The sequence below is a fragment of the Eptesicus fuscus genome, chromosome 7 (assembly GCF_027574615.1).
Source record: "Eptesicus fuscus isolate TK198812 chromosome 7, DD_ASM_mEF_20220401, whole genome shotgun sequence".
Classification (NCBI taxonomy): Eukaryota; Metazoa; Chordata; class Mammalia; order Chiroptera; family Vespertilionidae; genus Eptesicus; species Eptesicus fuscus.
The window spans coordinates 92,790,305-92,807,995 of NC_072479.1; the positions used below are offsets into that span (position 1 = coordinate 92,790,305).

The 17,691-nt window shown below is 42.1% G+C and overlaps 1 protein-coding gene across 1 annotated transcript in view; it reads left to right on the top strand.

Annotated features, from left to right (window-relative positions):
* Positions 1-17,691, top strand: part of ANO4 (anoctamin 4) — a 324,932-nt gene that overhangs the window by 175,555 nt on the left and 131,686 nt on the right. The window contains exons 9-10 of the mRNA XM_054718633.1: positions 7,536-7,672; positions 10,899-11,057. Of these exons, the coding sequence (XP_054574608.1) occupies positions 7,536-7,672; positions 10,899-11,057 (296 nt within the window). The remainder of the gene's footprint in view (positions 1-7,535; positions 7,673-10,898; positions 11,058-17,691) is intronic.

Genomic DNA, 17,691 nt, shown 5'->3' on the forward strand with positions numbered 1-17,691 from the left:
GGCTGACATATATTGAACTAGTTATCTTGTCTGGCAGCTCTGGTTGTGGTTGACCTTCTTACCTACATTATTTTATTTGGTGTTAGATTCTCTTTGCTTAATTTCCACATTTGTAAGAGGGAGCTAGTTATAGTAAATCCAGGCAAAGCCCTTAGTGTAGTGCCTGGCAAGCGCCGGGCAAGTGTGGGCTGCCTCCTTCTCTTCATCCCTCTCAAAAATTGTGCATGGTAAATTGTATGATCTCCACTTAAAAGATAAAGAAGTTTAAGTTAAATAACCGATTCTGATAGCTACTAAGAGGGCGGACTAGCATTTGAACCCAGACTTGTCTGAATCCAAAGCTCAGGCTCCTTTCAGAGAAGGGAAAATTATGTTCAGTAGACTTTGAGGATCTTTAATGCAGAACATCACTGACCTCTTTTCAAGTCGTGAAAAGGTAACCAAGGTTACTGAGCAAAGCTCGAGTCGGGCACACAGTTCTCTACATATCACTCCCAGGGTTGTAACAGGTGCTTCATTGTCTGCCCTGTTAGAGAGCTAATGAAGGCGTCTGTCTCTTCTTGAAAACGAAGTAGCAGTTGGAGAAGCTTCCCATAAGAAACATGCTGTCCCAGGAACGAGTGGACGGTCTTGGCCCCATTGCAGAGTGTCCGGTGGGAACCCCGTGCCATGATCGGCCCTCTGTTTTATACACAGCATCATTAGGGAGCCAGGAAATGCCAATATAATTACTTTCTTAATGACCACACATTTTTTTTTTTGAATTTCAAAATATTTTAAGTAAATTTTCAATGGCAGGAAAAGAGTGCCTGCTCTCAGATTTGTATCTGTGAGGATCCCAGCTTTCTTACCCCAGTTTTTCTTTGGGGATGTGTTGATGTAACCTCTTAAATGTTGCCATAACACACGAACGGAAGTTTGCAAACTTTTTATAGCAGGAGAATCAGTTGTTTTTTCCCCCCCAAGTATATTTTCACGTATCATCTCAATATATATAACAGATAACTGGGCTGTTTGGGGTGAGGTGAGGTGGGGTGGAGTTGGTGGGTAGAGGATGTGGGGCTTTGCCCACTCAGTTTTCTTTTTACACCCTCCATGGTTTCTTGAAGCTCCCAAAAAGGATCCTGGGGTTCCAGGGAACACACTTTGAAAACCACTGGCCTATTGGAAAGGAATAAAGCCAGCAAAGAAAGGATTTCTGTCCTTTCTGATTATTTCATTTATTTATTTTGAGTTTTCTGAATTAGTCCCTTTTAAAAAATTATAGTAGTAGTAAACCAGGCAGTCTTTGCCTTAGGGAGATTCTCAGATTCATTAGAAGAGTAGTGAACATCTAGAGCGTCCTAGGCTTGCAAGGGTCATATAAATGCTAAGTGGTGTTTAGTCTTTAAAATCCCAGCCTCCGGTGCTCAAAGCTGTGCTGAGTCTGTGTGTTTCCCTGAATTTTAAAAAAAACATTTCATTTGATCTATTTGTTCAAGTTTAAAACGTGTCAGATCTGTCGCGCTATAGATGTAAAGTCTAGCTTTATTTAGAACTGTGACAACGTGATTGTTTGGTGGTTAAATGACTTCCTGTTCTTGAAAGCCTATGATTTAAGAATAATGGAATGCTTTCCAATAAAAAGAAAGAAGCCGGTTAGAAACAGCATGGAGAAAACAGAACTGATGATTCTCAACACGCAGTCAGCTTTCAATAAATTGTTGTCTATTCTCACTTCCTTTAAATTTAATCTCTGAGCCTAAGAGAGAAACAGATTTTTAAAAATAATCTCACGAACTTCATTAGGAAGGAAAAGCTAACAGTTTATATAATGTTGCAACTAGCTTTTATTTATTTTAAAATTTATACTGTGTGCCTCCTATTTGCCAGCAATTTTGGAGCTAAATTGAGCTTTCACCTAAAAGGGACCCTAGATTAAAGATGAACCTGCTATAAAACAGCCAGGCAAGCATTCAGATTGAGATATAAACACGTTATTTTGCAATCTAAATTATTCCTGAAGGTGTACCCCTTTTTTTTGGCACTTTCTAACGAGGCTTTGAGGTCACTATGCAATACCTTCAGAATCCTGAGTATCAGATGGAATAATGTGGAACTCAGGACAAAAATAGTATAATGAACTGGCACTTGAACAAATAGAGACTTAGGTTATGCTGCTCAGCCCTCTCATGTCTTCAGTGACCTATAATTTCACTTTATTTTCTCTGCATCAGAAAACACTGGGCTCAAAGCACCCCTGTCCTGTGATACAAGGTGGGGTTATTCTGCTGCATGTAGAAAATAGAGGATTAAAGACAAGAGCAGTGAGTCCAACTGTTTGATTTTTTTTTTATTTCTTATTCTCTTTTAGACTATTTCTAAAACATATTTACTGTTTTTCGTTTTTCCCCCCATTATAACACTGATCCTATGAATTCTCTGGGATAGTGCAGGGTGGAGCAAAAGTAGGTTTACAGTTGTGAGCACATGAAACACAGAGTTTATTCTTGCATTATTACTTATTAATTTATTATTATTTTCCATATGAACAACTGTAAACCTACTTTTGCCCTCCCCTGTATAGTGAGCCAGCCCGCAGAAATCTCTTTGCTATGCTGAATTGGGTGAATTACTCAGACTCTGTGGCTGATTTTTGGTCTTCCCAGGCAATGTGAGTTTCTTGACCCTTGCTCAGCTGTTATATGCGTAATCACGTCACTGCTGTTTTGTTTCCAGGTCTTTTTATGCTGAGTGCTTTTTGCAAAGCAGAATTACTGCTTTCCCTAATGCATGGTATCCAGCCACCCTGACCCATCTTAGCTGCCCAGTTCTGTTCACACAGCCCTTTCTGAGTCCGAATGCAATGCAGGTCCATTATTTGGGCTGCATGAAATGTTTGCATTTGCACTCACACTCTCTCTCTCCTTCTGGTCAGTATTTTTATTTTTATTTTTTAAATCTTTGCTAGAGGATATATTTCTATTGATTTTTGAGAGAGAGAGAGAGAGAGAGAGAGAGAGAGAACGATAGAAGAAGAAACATCGATGTGACAAAAACATTGATCAGTTGCCTCCCATAAAGGCCTGGACCAGGGATTGAACTTGCAACGTAGGTATGTGCCCTGACTGGGAATCCAACCCATAACCTGCTTGGTGTATGGGACAATGCTCCAACCAACTGGGCTCCTTTTGGTCATTCTTACTCGACTCCTCAGAACATTTGGCTCCCTTTCTTACTTATGGACCTAATAGTAGAGCTGTTCTAGGGATGTACTTATCAACCATATTTTTATTTGAATATAAGGAAGGTGATGACATCATTAACAAGTGACCTTATTTGGATGAGGAGTATGTTTGGGACGTTGGTGCCTGTGGATAGAGAGACCGTGCTCCCATCTTGGCCGGACAGTGAGCTCTGGGATGACAGGGGCCATGCCTGTCGTGGCCAGCACTTGAGCCCAGTTCCTAGCCCAGCACGGTGCCTGGCCATAAATACTTTTTGAATAAATAGATTTTACAAAATTGATTAACTTCGGAACTTGGGGGTTGCTTTCTCTTTAAAGAAAATAATGTAAGTTTGCATCAAAGGGTATTGTAGTTTGTTTCTAAAATTTGTCATGTAGTTAAAGCTGATAGATAGCAACACCGGTGAAATGCTGATGAAGGGCACGCATCTCTTCGGTCTGTGGAATGCCTCTGTATTCTATAGTCTTCTTTCTGAGCATGTGGTCAGCTGAGCATTGTCTGACTTCAGCATTTCTCATCTCTGCTGAAGCTCTTGAGAGCCTGGCAGGTAATAATGGTGCCTTAATACCACTTATTCTCTAATAATCAGATTGCCCTGACATACCGACTTCTCTTGAGCGCTCAGGTGGCATCAGCTGCAGGATGACTTTCACAGGTGTTTCTTTCTTTCTTTAAAATATATTTTATTGATTTTTTTTACAGAGAGAGGAAGGGAGAGGGATAGAGAGTTAGAAACATCGATGAGAGAGAAACATCGATCAGCTGCCTCCTGCACACTCCCTACTGGGGATGTGCCCACAACCAAGGTACATGCCCTTGACCGGAATCGAACCTGGGACCCTTGAGTCCGCAGGCTGATGCTCTATCCACTGAGCCAAACTGGTTAGGGCTTTCACAGGTGTTTCTGGTGGGCACAATAAGGCTCCTTTCCCTTTTCCAGGTTATCTGATCCCTCTACAATCAAATAGTTGGGGCTTTAATACCAGGCAGAATTTCTCAACCTTAGCACTGTTGACATTCTGGGCTGGATAACTCTTTGTTGTGGGGGCTACTGTGTGCAGCGTAGGATGTTCAGCAGCATCCCAGGCCTCTACCCACTGGATACTACTAGCACTACCCCTGATGATGAAAAGTGTGTCTAGACAATGCCAGATGTCTCCAGGGGGACAGTTTGGTCCATTTGAGAACCCAGGTGGAGAGGGCTTTATTGGACTGGTTGTGCCAGCACGAGGAGGTGATACTGGCAGAAGATGACCTGGTGATTGTCTATCCTTGACCAAAGCATAGGGCAGTTCTCATGGATGGAAGAATGGATATTCTAGAATTCTCCCCAGTCTGAGCCAATCACCTAGGGGTGGATCTCAGTGTCCTCATTAGCTCCCACCTTTATCCTACATCTCACCCCAGTCTATCCCTCTTAACAACCATTCCATATTTTTAGACTTAAAATGTTTTATAGTTGATCGTATTATAGTAGATTCATGTATACAGTATAGTAACTCATCATTTATATACCTAACAATGTGATCACCTCACTAAGTCTAGTAACCACCTGTCACTGTTCATACTTATCACAATATTATTGACTATATCTCTCTTCTTCCTTCTTGTATTGATAAGGCTAAAAGGCTGATATAAGGTCCAGGGTCTACATTTGACAAACCAACATTTTTTGTGTGCATCTGCCACCTGCTAATGTTGCATTATCTCATGTAACCCTCCCAGCCACCCTGAGAGAGATGTGTTCTATACCTGTCTTACTAGTGAGAAAACAGCAATACAAATTCACGTGGTTAAGTGGTAGAGTTTGGAATAGTAATCAGGTCTTCTGACTTTGTTAAAATCCTGTTTTATCCTGTTTTTTTTTTCAAATCTAACCAATATCTACTTGAAATTTAATCACTATGTACTTGAAAATTTAATCAGTATTGACTTGAAACTGAGGAGCTCCTGGCTTGTGAATAAGAGTCATGTTAGTAGAAATGTATATTCAAGGTCCTAGAGCCGTAGAATGTTGGAGGAAAGACAGATTTCAGATATCATTAGACAGTGACCACTCTGAGGTCCTCATTCGGTCTTTCAACAAAGAGTGTTGAGGGCTTACTCCATTCCAGGACCTCTGTACACCAGCCAAGACTGACAGGGTCCCTGCCCTTATGGAACGTACGTCATAATAGGGTAAATATCTAGTATGCAAGTAAATAAGTGAACACACAATATAATTACAGATTGTGATGAGTGCTGTGAAGGAAATGAGCAATGAGAGGAGATGGAGAATAATTGGGTGAGGGGGAGTTTCTTTACATAGAGTGGTCAGAGAAGTTGCCTTTGATCTTGATACCTCCCACAACACTGAACATACGGCGTTTCCTCAAAAAGTGTGAGTACCTGTCCTTGAGTACCTGGCACAGAATAGGTGTCCTTAGACCTTGGTTGTATGAAAAAAACCATGATATTAACTTACAGTTCTGGAAGCCAGAAGTCATCAAGATGTCAGCAGGACGATGTTCCTTTTGGAGGTTCTAGGGAGAATTTACTTTTTTGCATTTTCTACCTTTAGAGGTTACCTGCATTCCTTGGCTCATGGCTCTATCCTCTTTTGTCAAAGCCAGCAGTGTAGCATCTCTCTCTCTCTCTCTCTCCCTCTCTCCCTCTCTCCCTCTCTCCCTCTCTCCCTCTCTCCCTCTCTCCCTCTCTCCCTCTCTCCCTCTCTCCCTCTCTCCCTCTCTCCCTCTCTCCCTCTCTCCTCTCTCCTCTCTCCTCTCTCCTCTCTCCTCTCTCCTCTCTCCTCTCTCCTCTCTCCTCTCTCCTCTCTCCTCTCTCTCTCTCTCTCTCTCTCTCTCTCCCCCCTCTCTTTCCCCTCTTTCTCTCTCTTTCTCTCTTTTTCTCTCCTCTCTCTCTCTCAGATTCTGACCCACCCAGCACCCTTGTATTTACTTTGACCCACCCCTATAATCCTGGATAATCTTCCCATTTTACAACCCTTAACTTAATCATGCCCACAAAGTCCCTTTTGTTGTAAAAAGTAATATATTCTCACATTCCAGGAATTAGGTCACCTTTGGGGCCATGATTCAGCCTCTCACAGTAAGCAATAAACTTTAATTTTATTCCCATACTCACTTTATTTTACAGATGAAAAACTTGAAGTTAAAAAAAATTGCCTAAATTCACACATGTGGATACAGCTTTCTGGTCACTCTATCTAAATGCATCTCTATTCTCTTTCTCTAAATTCTGTTTTCTTTACCCCACTCGACATTTCTTTGATTACTTGTTTTGTTTTTCTTATTACCAAAAGGGCAAGAAGACATATCCCTTCTCTTCACCAGGGAACGGCTATCACACAGCTCTGTTCCTGACACAGTGTGCCCACCATCTCTAAAGATTTTTTGAATGAAAGAATGAAGAGTCCTTTGTATACTTGGGTATATAGAACCCAATATCCTACAGATTAGTCTGTGCAGTGGCTTCTGACAGGTTAAAAATCCTTCACCATTTTCAAAGCATCAAAGGAAAACGCGAACTTCAATATTGGTCAGTACTCCGACCAAATGGTGAAGAAGGGACCGTTACCTGGCCCTGCACTGTCTCATGCACTGGTGCTGGGCTTCCAGCTCCGGTATGCTGCCCGGCTCTGTGCGTTTGCACACGGTGTTCTGTATTCGGAATTCTGATGCACAGAGCTTCATGTATCCACGTGTTAGCATCACCAGTCTTTTGGGAGAGCTTCTGAATGGCTCCCTTCATGATTTCAATCCATGGTTAGAGAAGAAAGGCAGAAAACCTAACTGCATGTTTTATTACTGCATTGGGTTTTCTCTATTAGACCTCAAGTAGCAAAGGAGGAAGAAAAATCACTTCTTACTGGACTATGCAAGTAGCACATTTATGGGTTCACAGAGCAAGTTGTATGGAATTTAAATGGAAAAAAATTAACAAGTATAGGTCATCTCTAGCATAGAGAATGAGTTTTTAGAAGTCTTAAATAACAGTGCCTTATGCTAAACAACTAAGTGAAGGACAGCTCAACATAACACCTCCTGTGCTCGGGAGGCAAGTTATATTTATATTATGGCAGGTGGTTTACTTTGCTTCACATTGTCCTTGATCTCTCCTAATGAAGACACTGTTTAGACAAACTTGTTTTACATCTGACATCCTTTTCTCCTAGAAAATAAATACCCGTTGTTCAAGGTGTTATTGAAACAATGAAAAAATATGAAGCCAAGGAGAGATGTCTTCTCTTTGCGTATTGCTTTTAAGAGCCTTAACCCCACAAAGTAAATATATTTACTTTGGTTCTAGTGGCCAAGGACGTCAATATTCTTTTTGATGAGTTAGAAGCTGTCAACAGTCCTTGCAAAGATGACGATTCTCTCCTTCACCCTGGAAACCTGACCAGTACTTCAGACGATGCTAGCAGACTGGAAGCAGGGGGAGAGGTAAGAGTGTGTGATTTCTTCGAAAGACAGTTCTTGACCCAGGCGAGCACCTGTAAAGCATATTCCAAGGGACTGTTTAATGTAATCATCTCATTGAATTGTATGTTCCTGATAAACAAGGGGGCATGTCTTATATTCTTTGCTACCTCCCACGGCTCTGGTATATTTCAGCACTTCTAAATCTACCTAGGCTCCAAAAAAACTGTCCATGAGTCAGGCAATTCCCATCTTATACCTAAAGATGTTTTGTTTATATAAAGGAAGATTTTTTTAAAAAAAATCTTTTTATTGATTTCAGAGAGGAAGGGAGAGGGAAAGATAGAAAGACCAATGAGAGATAATCATTGATGGGCTGCCTCCTGCATGCCCCCCACTGGGGATCAAGCCCCCAACCTGGGCATGTGCCCTTGACCAGAATCGAACTCGGGACCCTTAGGTCCTCAGGCCGACACTCAATCCTCTGAGCCAACCCGGCAATAAGGAAGATTCTTAAAACCACCTGTTATTTTAAGAAAATGTACATTCTGGGTGTCACTAACAAGTAAACCGTTAGCTTTACGAGGATGGATTTCCTTGTGTAACCTCCCAGCACCTAGAACAGTGACACAAAATGCAGCAGCCCTCAATAGATTATATTGCCTCAAGCCTTTCTGAGTTTCCATTTGCCCCTGTAATCTGAAACTCATTGTAATTGCAAATAGCCCTATCTGTTCATATGTCATTTTGGAAAAAGAAGTATTTTGTTAGAACCATTCACTGTTGTTCAGGTTGGGTCTCCATGGATTTAATATCTCCTTTATATATGCACTGAGTACAGGTAATAGGAACTCAGAATGGGTCATTTATTTATGGCATATTCCTAATATTTTTGGTATTCCAGAGCCAATTAGCCATGGAAAGGGTGACAGAGAAAAATGTTTCCTTCCACCAGGTTTCCCAGGCTTTTCCTTACAAGCACCACATGCTATTACTATCTATGTATTTTACTTGCAGTTTTTTTTTTAATTTTTTTTTAGGAAATACTTTTCTTTTTTTAAAATATATTTTTATTGATTACAGAGAAGAAGTGAGAAGGAGAGAGAGATAGAAACATCAGTGATGAGAGAGAATCATTGATCTGCTGCCTCCTGCACATCCCCTACTGGGGATTGAGCCCACAAGCCCAGGCATGTGCCCTTGACTGGAATAGAACCCAGGACCCTCAGTCCACAGGCCAGCACTCTATCCACTGAGCCAAACCAGCTAGGGCCATATATTTTACTTTTAAAGAAAAAACTCATTTTGTCATGTTCTTCACACAGACACTTTGAATGTCATGGTGTGGACTAATGGAGGGATCTTAAAAGGGACCTCAAAAAGCAGCTCATCTCATCCCCTTAATTTAGATGAGGAGGCAACCTCAGGAAGGTTAGGGCTTTGCTAACCTCCCCCTGATCCCTTGGCTGCAGCCCTGTTTTTGTAGACAGGTGCTGAAGTGCTAATTCTATAGGATAATGCCCTTGCTTGGAAAATAATTAAGAAATTGTTTACTTGTCTACACTTCTGAGTATCTTTTAAGGCAAAAATAAAAAATACTCAAAATTGGTCATCAAGTGTAAATGTCTATGGTAATGGACACTTTCCTTCCTTCCTGGCTGACATGCTCCTTTTAGAGGAGGTTGCATGCGTGGCACTTGTGTGTAAGAATATGGATTTGCTATGGCCTTGGCAGTCGTGCATGTTTGCCTTCCTCATCCTGTCATTTGGAAACTGGTGTATACTGTGGCCCAGAGAAAAGGCAGTTCCCCCATTTCCACTTGCTGGTTTACAGACATGTTTCTGAACATCAGTCTGAGAATCCTGGCCCCAGCCTGGGCCACCATACCTGATGGTCTCTTTCAATGTTGTTCATGATTGCAACACGCCCATGGCATCAGGACAAAAATGACACCTGTTATTTCTGGTCTTTAAGTTATGAAACATAATAAAATGAACACCATGAAACACCACCCAACTTATAAATTGGAATGGTATTTTTCAAATTATGGGGCAACCTAATTGTAAGTGACTAACTCCAGTTGTTTTCTGATGGAATGGAAAATTAATTTTAGTGTGCATGCAAGTAGGAAAAATAGGTATTATTTTGTAAAACTTCTGTCTCAGATATTTTGTGTGTGCTTACAAATATCAGAAAGTAAAATGTTTTTCTGAATTTGGGCAAAAAAATTCAAGAAACATTGAACTAGAATATTATTAAAACCATGTAAGCTACTATAATTCCATCCTTTGACCCTATAAGAGGTATTATCTTCCTGAATGTTTTTTTAAAATATATTTTATTGATTTTTTACAGAGAGGAGAGAGAGGGATAGAGAGTTAGAAACATCGATCAGCTGCCTCCTGCACACCTCCTATTGGGGATGTGTGCCCGCAGCCAAGGTACATGCCCTTGACCGGAATCGAACCTGGGACCTTTCAGTCCGCAGGCCGAGGCTCTATCCACTGAGCCAAACCGGTTAGGGCCTGAAGGCTTTTTTTAAAAATTCTCTTTCTCTAAAACTAGCTTTACCGCATATACCTGTAGCCTTACCAACTTTTTAAAAAAGATTTATTTTATTTAATGCTTTATAAAAAGTGGCATCATGGAGTATGAAGTCTTTGGTGACTTGGTTTTTTTCTGTCAATGTTGTTTTTAAGATTTATGCTTATTACTGGATACAACTACAGTTCATTCATGTTCAGGGCTGTATAAATACTCCACTGTGTGAATATTCTATAATATACCTATTTACTTTTTCATGGACATTAGCATCAATTCTAGTTTTTTATTTTCTACTCTCATAAATAATGCTGCTATGAATATTTATATACATGTCTCCTCCTTGCTTTATCAAAAATGTCTCTAGGATTGCATGTTATGCAAATGTTTAATTTTACAAGAGAATGCCAGTGTTTTCCAGAGTAAGTATATCAATTTTCACTCTCACTTGTAGAATATGAGAATTCTCAGTTGCTATATATCCTTGCCAACATGTGGTATTGTTAGGTGTCCAAAGTTTTTCCCAATTGACACAGTGCTTTTTTCCAATTTTTATTTTGTTTCTTTTGTTTACATGTTTCAGTAATAAAAATGTAATTTTTATAAAACACAAGAGTAACGCATTTCATTTTAATTGTTCTTTAACATTACTCACCCAAGACTCCATTTTATGCGTGTCTTAAGCTGGTCCTTTCTCTTTGTATGCAGACAGTGCGGGAAAAAACCAAATCAAATGGACTTTACTTCAGAGATGGAAAGTGTCGAATTGACTACATTCTTGTGTACAGAAAATCCAACCCCCAGACGGAAAAGAGAGAAGTGTTTGAAAGAAATATTAGAGCAGAAGGTTTACAAATGGAGAAAGAGGTAAATAGTTGGCTTGGATGAGAAAAATATAAATATACAACTATTCATATCAAGAGGCAATTTTAAAAATTAGTCATTATGTTAGCTGAATGTTTTATTTGGTCGGAGTTTGCCAATCCAGTGTTTGGGGAATGTTCCAGCAATTAGACTTTCACAACACAGTTTGCCTTGAGAGCATTTTAATGCCAAATGATTTCGTGAGAATCAAAATACTCTATTCCCATGGAATCGATTGTTTCAAAGTGTTATCATTTACCTGACTTCCTTTATCTGCTTCCTTTATGTGAATGGAGTGTTCTGGTCTCATGGATTAAGGACAAGTTTGCATAAAATGCAGTCACCCCTCATGGGGAGGCTGTTTTTACATTTCAGGAAACATAAGGAGCTTGGACATCCTCACTCACCAGAAGAGACGGGCCGATTTGGCCCCAAACAGCTGGAACTTACAAAGTGATTCCAGTTTTAAGAAACATTCGGGCTGTTTTTATCATGTTCCCGGACTCAAGAGTTACCTCCCCGTATACTCTCTCCCTCTTCTCTCCTTCTGCTTTGCATGGGGAGTTTTAAGGAGTAATTTTGTGAGAAAGGTACAAGAGGTCCAGCCACAATGAGACTGTTCTGTACCCAGAAATGCTGTGTGTATGTGTAGAACTTGGTCCTTGGAGGTGGATTATGTAACTCTTCCCTAACTATGGTGCAAAGATGATGGCGCTTTTCCTGGTCAATAAGAAGCACATATTGGCAATTAAAATGTTCTGTTTCTGATTATGCTCCTCAAGACTGAGGAGAGAGATCTTTGAAATCAATGCAGGTTTTTCCTTGTTTGGTGCAGGTTGCATGCTTATCTTGGGACCCTTCAGATAAAAGGGACTTTTCCGGATCTGTTAGCCTGGTCTCAACTCTTGAGGATTTAAAAAACAAACAGTGTTTTTCTAGAAGGTCTCCAGAAAGAGAGTTAGAAAAGTGGCAAGATGAGTGTGGTCTTAGGGACTCATTCTTAGGAAAGGAACCAGATTGCCCAGAAGACTCAGCTGGAAGTTGCTCAGACAGAATGAAATATGCTGTTGTTTCCATTTTGTGTGGTTCTATCCCCATTGAACATGTCTTCGATGAATCTTGTTCTTTAAGTTCTTATTGAGGCAACTGTCTAGTCTCTTTTCTTAACATTAATGGTGCATTAATTTATTTTACCCTAACATTCATTCCTTCACTCTTTTATTCTTCTAAATTTCAGGATTTTCATATAAATAAATAAGAGCTCTGAATTGCCACATGGTCCTACATAATGTCAGTCCTTTTTCCGATCCATTCTGACCCTTTCAAAACTTTGATTCCCATCAGTTAGCTTAATTCAATTAATGAAAGATCTATATTTTCAGTTTTATGACTATTTTCTCCATTCCTGGGCTTTCTTCTGTGTAGGTCTTTACAATGTCATTTCATGACTTATTAAAACTCAAAAAGCCTACTATGTTTTAAAATAATGCACATTACTAAAGAGATGACAAATCTCTTGCATGTCTCCTGAAGTATCTAGACTACAGTATCCATCATTTTAATGCCAAGCAGGGAGCTGAGAAGGATTATTCACCCTGTTTTATATACTGTAGTTGTGCTGACCATGGTGTGATACTGGATGGCTTTCATGATTATGGTTGTATATAGAATAATTTTGTTTGGTTATAAGTCTTAAAAATTTTAATAGCTTGGTATTTATTTTAATGTATACTAGAAAAAAAAACACACAGTAATTGGGAAAAGGGGTGATGTCACCATATGGCAAAACTTCATAAAAACATTCTAAGCATCTCTTCCTCCCTTTCACTCCAAAGGTTCTTTTTTTTTTTTTCAGTCCAAAAATGCAATTTATTTTAGTAGTTTTTCTTAAAACAAAGCCTAAAGATTCTAAAATGGATTTTCAAAAGTTTCTTCCTATATTTTCTTTTTTTTAATTTTATTTTATTGTTTAAAGTTTTACAAATAGTAGTACATATGTCTCCTTTTTTTTCCCCATTGACCTTCCTCTGGCCTCCCCCAACCCCCCCGCCCCCACCACCCCGGCACATACCCCCACCCCGCCAGTGTCTTGCATCCATTGGTTATGCTTATATGCATGCATACAAGTCCTTAGGTTGATCTCTTACCTCCCCCCGCAACCCTCCCCAGCCTTCCCGCAGCAGTTTGACAGTCTGTTCGATGCTTCTCTACCTCTGTATCTATTTTTGTTCATCAGTTTAGAATGTTCTTTATTATCCATAAATGCGTGAGATCATGTGGTATTTTTCTTTCACTGACTGGCTTATTCCAAAGGTTGTTTACTGAGTGGCAGCTTCCCTATTCTCCTTTATCCCACAGTCTTCTATCCACTACTGACAGCTAGGAACCTTCTTCCTAAGTAGCCTTTTCCACTGCCCGGTTCCTGTCTTTTCCTGCCACCCACACCCTTTGCCTAAGTGGCACAATTGGCTATAACCCCGCCTCTGGGCTCTGCTGTGCATCCTCAATGCCTTAGCCAGCTCAGCAAGAAGAGGAGCTTTGCCCTAGCCAGTTTGGCTCAGTTGTTAGAGCGTGGGCCCACGGACCAAAGGGTCCCAGGTTTGATTCCAGTCAAGGGCACAGGCCTCAGTTGCTGGCTAGATCCCTGTTTCTGGTCGGGGTGTGTGTGGGAGGTAACCAATTGATGTGCTTCTCTCACATCGATGTTTCTCTCTCTGTGTCTCTCCCCCTCCCTTCCACTCTCTCTAAAAATCAGTGAAAAAAATACCCTCAGGTGAGGATTAACAAACAAACAAAGAGATGAGGAGCCTTTGCAGGTTAAGAAGCAGCAGGAAATTATAGAAAAACTAATTTTCCCCTGCCACAAATAATTACAACAATGCCCCTTGGTCGAACAGTAAATCAGTACCTACATGGCATCATTAGATTTAGAAACCATCAGAAGCACTCTTATGTAAGTCAAGTGTTGTATAAACAGCTGAGCGGGAGAGACCATCTTAATGACTATTTCAGCTTCCGGGAGTTACTTCAACCTTTCATACCTAAAACAAAGAACTTGATTCAAGTGGAAAAGAAAAAAGAAAACCCAGGAATCCCTATACTAGTACATCTGAAATGATTGACACTAAGCACATTTTGTGAATTACCAGTGTCTTCTTCATGAGCTGTGTATCATGATGTCCAAAAACGATGGAAAACATGTTATACAGGTGGGCAAAATCAGGCTCTGTAGTTGAACAGGGTGACAGTGAGATAATCCTTATGTCTTTTAACATTGAGTGTCAAGAAGCACAGCCAGGAGAATCTTTATTTCATGCTAAAAGGGAGCACATAGTCACTTTTCATCTTTCTTAAAACCTTTGCCCCAGCCTGGGTGGTCAGCGGGTACGTGCTTGCTTTGGCACCCCGGGTCTTTGATTGTCTGTAACTCGTATTAGCCAGGAGAAAGGAAAAAGAACGGCAACATTCTCAAAGTATTATTTCCAAGTGACTTGCTTCTTAGTGATACCTTATTTAAAGAGATTTCCCTTCCTAAAGGTAGCACATATATGTTAATTCACATTTTTTGTTTTAGATATGTTCCATTTTTAATTTTTGAAATCATTATCATGAATACAAATGTATCTTTTCTTTTGTATAAGTAGTCAAATCATGGATGACTTTTGAATTATTTAGAATGTGTGCACAGCAGTTATATTAATAGAGCAGATTTTTCCTCTTTACAATCACGCAGAACGTGGGAGAAAACCCATATTATTACAGTCATTACAAAATAACTATAATTAGATAAATCATACCATCTTGATGGTAGTTAATTCATTCAACAAATATTTATTGCATGCTCATTCTATGCCAGGCACTGTTTTAAGCACCAAAGAACTCAGCCGTGAATAAAACTGATAAAAACCCCTGCCCTGTTGGGATTTAATGTACAAAATAAATAAGTAAATATATTTAAAATGTCAATAATTGTTGAGAGGGGTGTTCAATTTTTATAAAAGTTGGCAAAGGTGAGCTTCTCTTCCAGGGAAAGAGAACAGCAAGTGCAAAGGCCCTGAGCATGAGCATGCCTGGGGTGTTCATGGAACAGTGAGGGGCTAGTGACAGGAGTTGACTGAGCAAGGTGGAAATTGTAAGAAATTATGCCATACAGATAATGGAAGCCTTACTGGTCACTGGGGAAAGTTGAGCTTTTCTGAGTGATATGGAAAATCCTTGAACAGTTTCAAGCAGAGGCATGACATGATCTGGTTTCTTAGTTTATTAGGGTTACTCTGGTTGCCTGGTGATAGTAGATGGGGGAAGAGTAGAGGGGGCAAGGGCAGAAGCAGAAATATCAGTTAGGATATTTTTGGTAAGAATCCAGGAAAGAAATTATGGTAACTTGGTGAAGTGTGCAGCAGAGGAGATGTTAAGAAGAGTAGAAAGTACAGCTTGATTATCCGGAACCATCCAAGCCAGATCAGTGCTTGCTATGCACCTGTCACACAGCTCATATTGCTTGCAAATTTGCTGAGCTGAAGGAGAAGATGGATCATCATTCTGGGAAAAAGCTGGAAGATAGCCCTAGGTTTTTGAAATATGGTGATCCTGCCAGATTTGTCAGTTTGGTTCCTGGCAAGCCCATGTGTGTTGGGAGCCTCCCTGACTATCCGCCTCTGGGCCATTTTTTTCTGTTCATAACATGAGACAGACAGTTGCTGTGGGTGTCATCCAAGCAGTGGACAAGAAGGCAGCTGGAGCTGACAGTTACCCAGTCTGCTCAGAAAGCTCAGAAGGCTAAATGAATATTATCCCCTATCCCTGCCACCTGTCTTAATCAGTAATGGAAGAACAGCCTCAGAATTATTTGTCTCAGTTGGCTATTTAAATTTAATAGTAAAAGACTGGTTAATGATTACAGTGCAGTAAAACCTTCAGAAGGAAAGGAGAATGTTTTGTGGACCATTTGGGTTTTCGTGTGTGTGTGTGTGTGTGTGTGTGTGTGTGTGTGTGCAGTTTTTTTTTTTTTTTTTTTTTTTTTTAATTTCTTTATTGATCAAGGTGTCACATATTTGTCCTCATCCCCCCATTCCCATCCCATCCCTCTCCCCACGCAGGCCCCAATCCCCTGTTGAACTTAACCGTTGGATAGGCTTATATGCATGCATGCAGGTCCTTTGGTTGAACTCTCCCCCTCCCCCCACCCTCCCCCTCCCCTCCCCTATCCTCCCTCTGAGGCCCGATAGTCCGATTGATGCCTCCTTACTTCTGGTTCTGTTCTTGTTCCTCAGTCTATGTTGTTCATCATTTCCTCTAGATGAACAAGATCAAATGTCACTAGATATATACTAATAAGAACTGAATGTGAGACGAGCAATAATAGTTATGCTGACAGGCAAATGAATCAATCTGTAGCGAGCTTCCCCCTGGACCAACAGTTCTTTTGAGACCCAATTTCGATGACCAGTAGTTCCTTATGTGTACATGTCAGCACTGACCCCTCAGCTCTGGATGGTGGACAAATGGTGGTAATGGAGGTCCGACACCTTCTGGTTTGGTCTCGGCCGAACCCAGGGGCACGGCGTCACCTAGACTAAGGGGCACGTGGCCTCACCCATACCCAAGGGGCGCGTGGTCTCACCCGGGCCTGGGACCCAGCCTCACCCGGATGGATCCAGGGGCGCAAGGCCTCACCCGGACCCAGGATCTGGCTTCACCCGTACCCAGGGACGCTTGGCCTCTCCCAGACCCAGGGGCACGTGGCCTCACCTGGGCTTAGTTTCACAAGGCCTCACCTGGATCCAGGGACACATGGTCTCTCCCGGACCCAGGGACGCTTGGCCTCTCCCAGACCCAGGGGCACGTGGCCTCACCCGGGCCTAGGTTCACGAGGCCTCACCCGGATCCAGGGACACATGGTCTCACCCAGACCCAGGAACGTTTGGCCTCTCCGAGACCCAGGGCCACTTGGGCTCACCCGGGCCTAGGTGCACGAGGCCTCATCCGGATCCAGGGACACATGGTCTCACCCGGACCCAGGGACGCTTGGCCTCTCCCAGACCCAGGGCCACTTGGGCTCACCCTGGCCTAGGTGCACGAGGCCTCATCCGGATCCAGGGACGCATGGTCTCACCCGGACCCAGGGACGCTTGGCCTCTCCCAGACCCAGGGCCACTTGGGCTCACCCGGGCCTAGGTGCACGAGGCCTCACCCGGATCCAGGGACACATGGTCTCACCCGGACCCAGGGATGCTTGGCCTCTCCCAGACCCAGGGCCACTTGGGCTCACCCGGGCCTAGGTGCACGAGGCCTCACCCGGATCCAGGGACACATGGTCTCACCCGGACCCAGGGACGCTTGGCCTCTCCCCGACCCAGGGCCACTTGGGCTCACCCGGGCCTAGGTGCACGAGGCCTCACCCGGATCCAGGGACACATGGTCTCACCCAGACCCAGGAACGTTTGGCCACTCCCCGACCCAGGGCCACTTGGGCTCACCCGGGCCTAGGTGCACGAGGCCTCACCCGGATCCAGGGACGCATGGTCTCACCCGGACCCAGGGACGCTTGGCCTCTCCCAGACCCAGGGCCACTTGGGCTCACCCGGGCCTAGGTGCACGAGGCCTCACCAGGATCCAGGGACACATGGTTTCACCC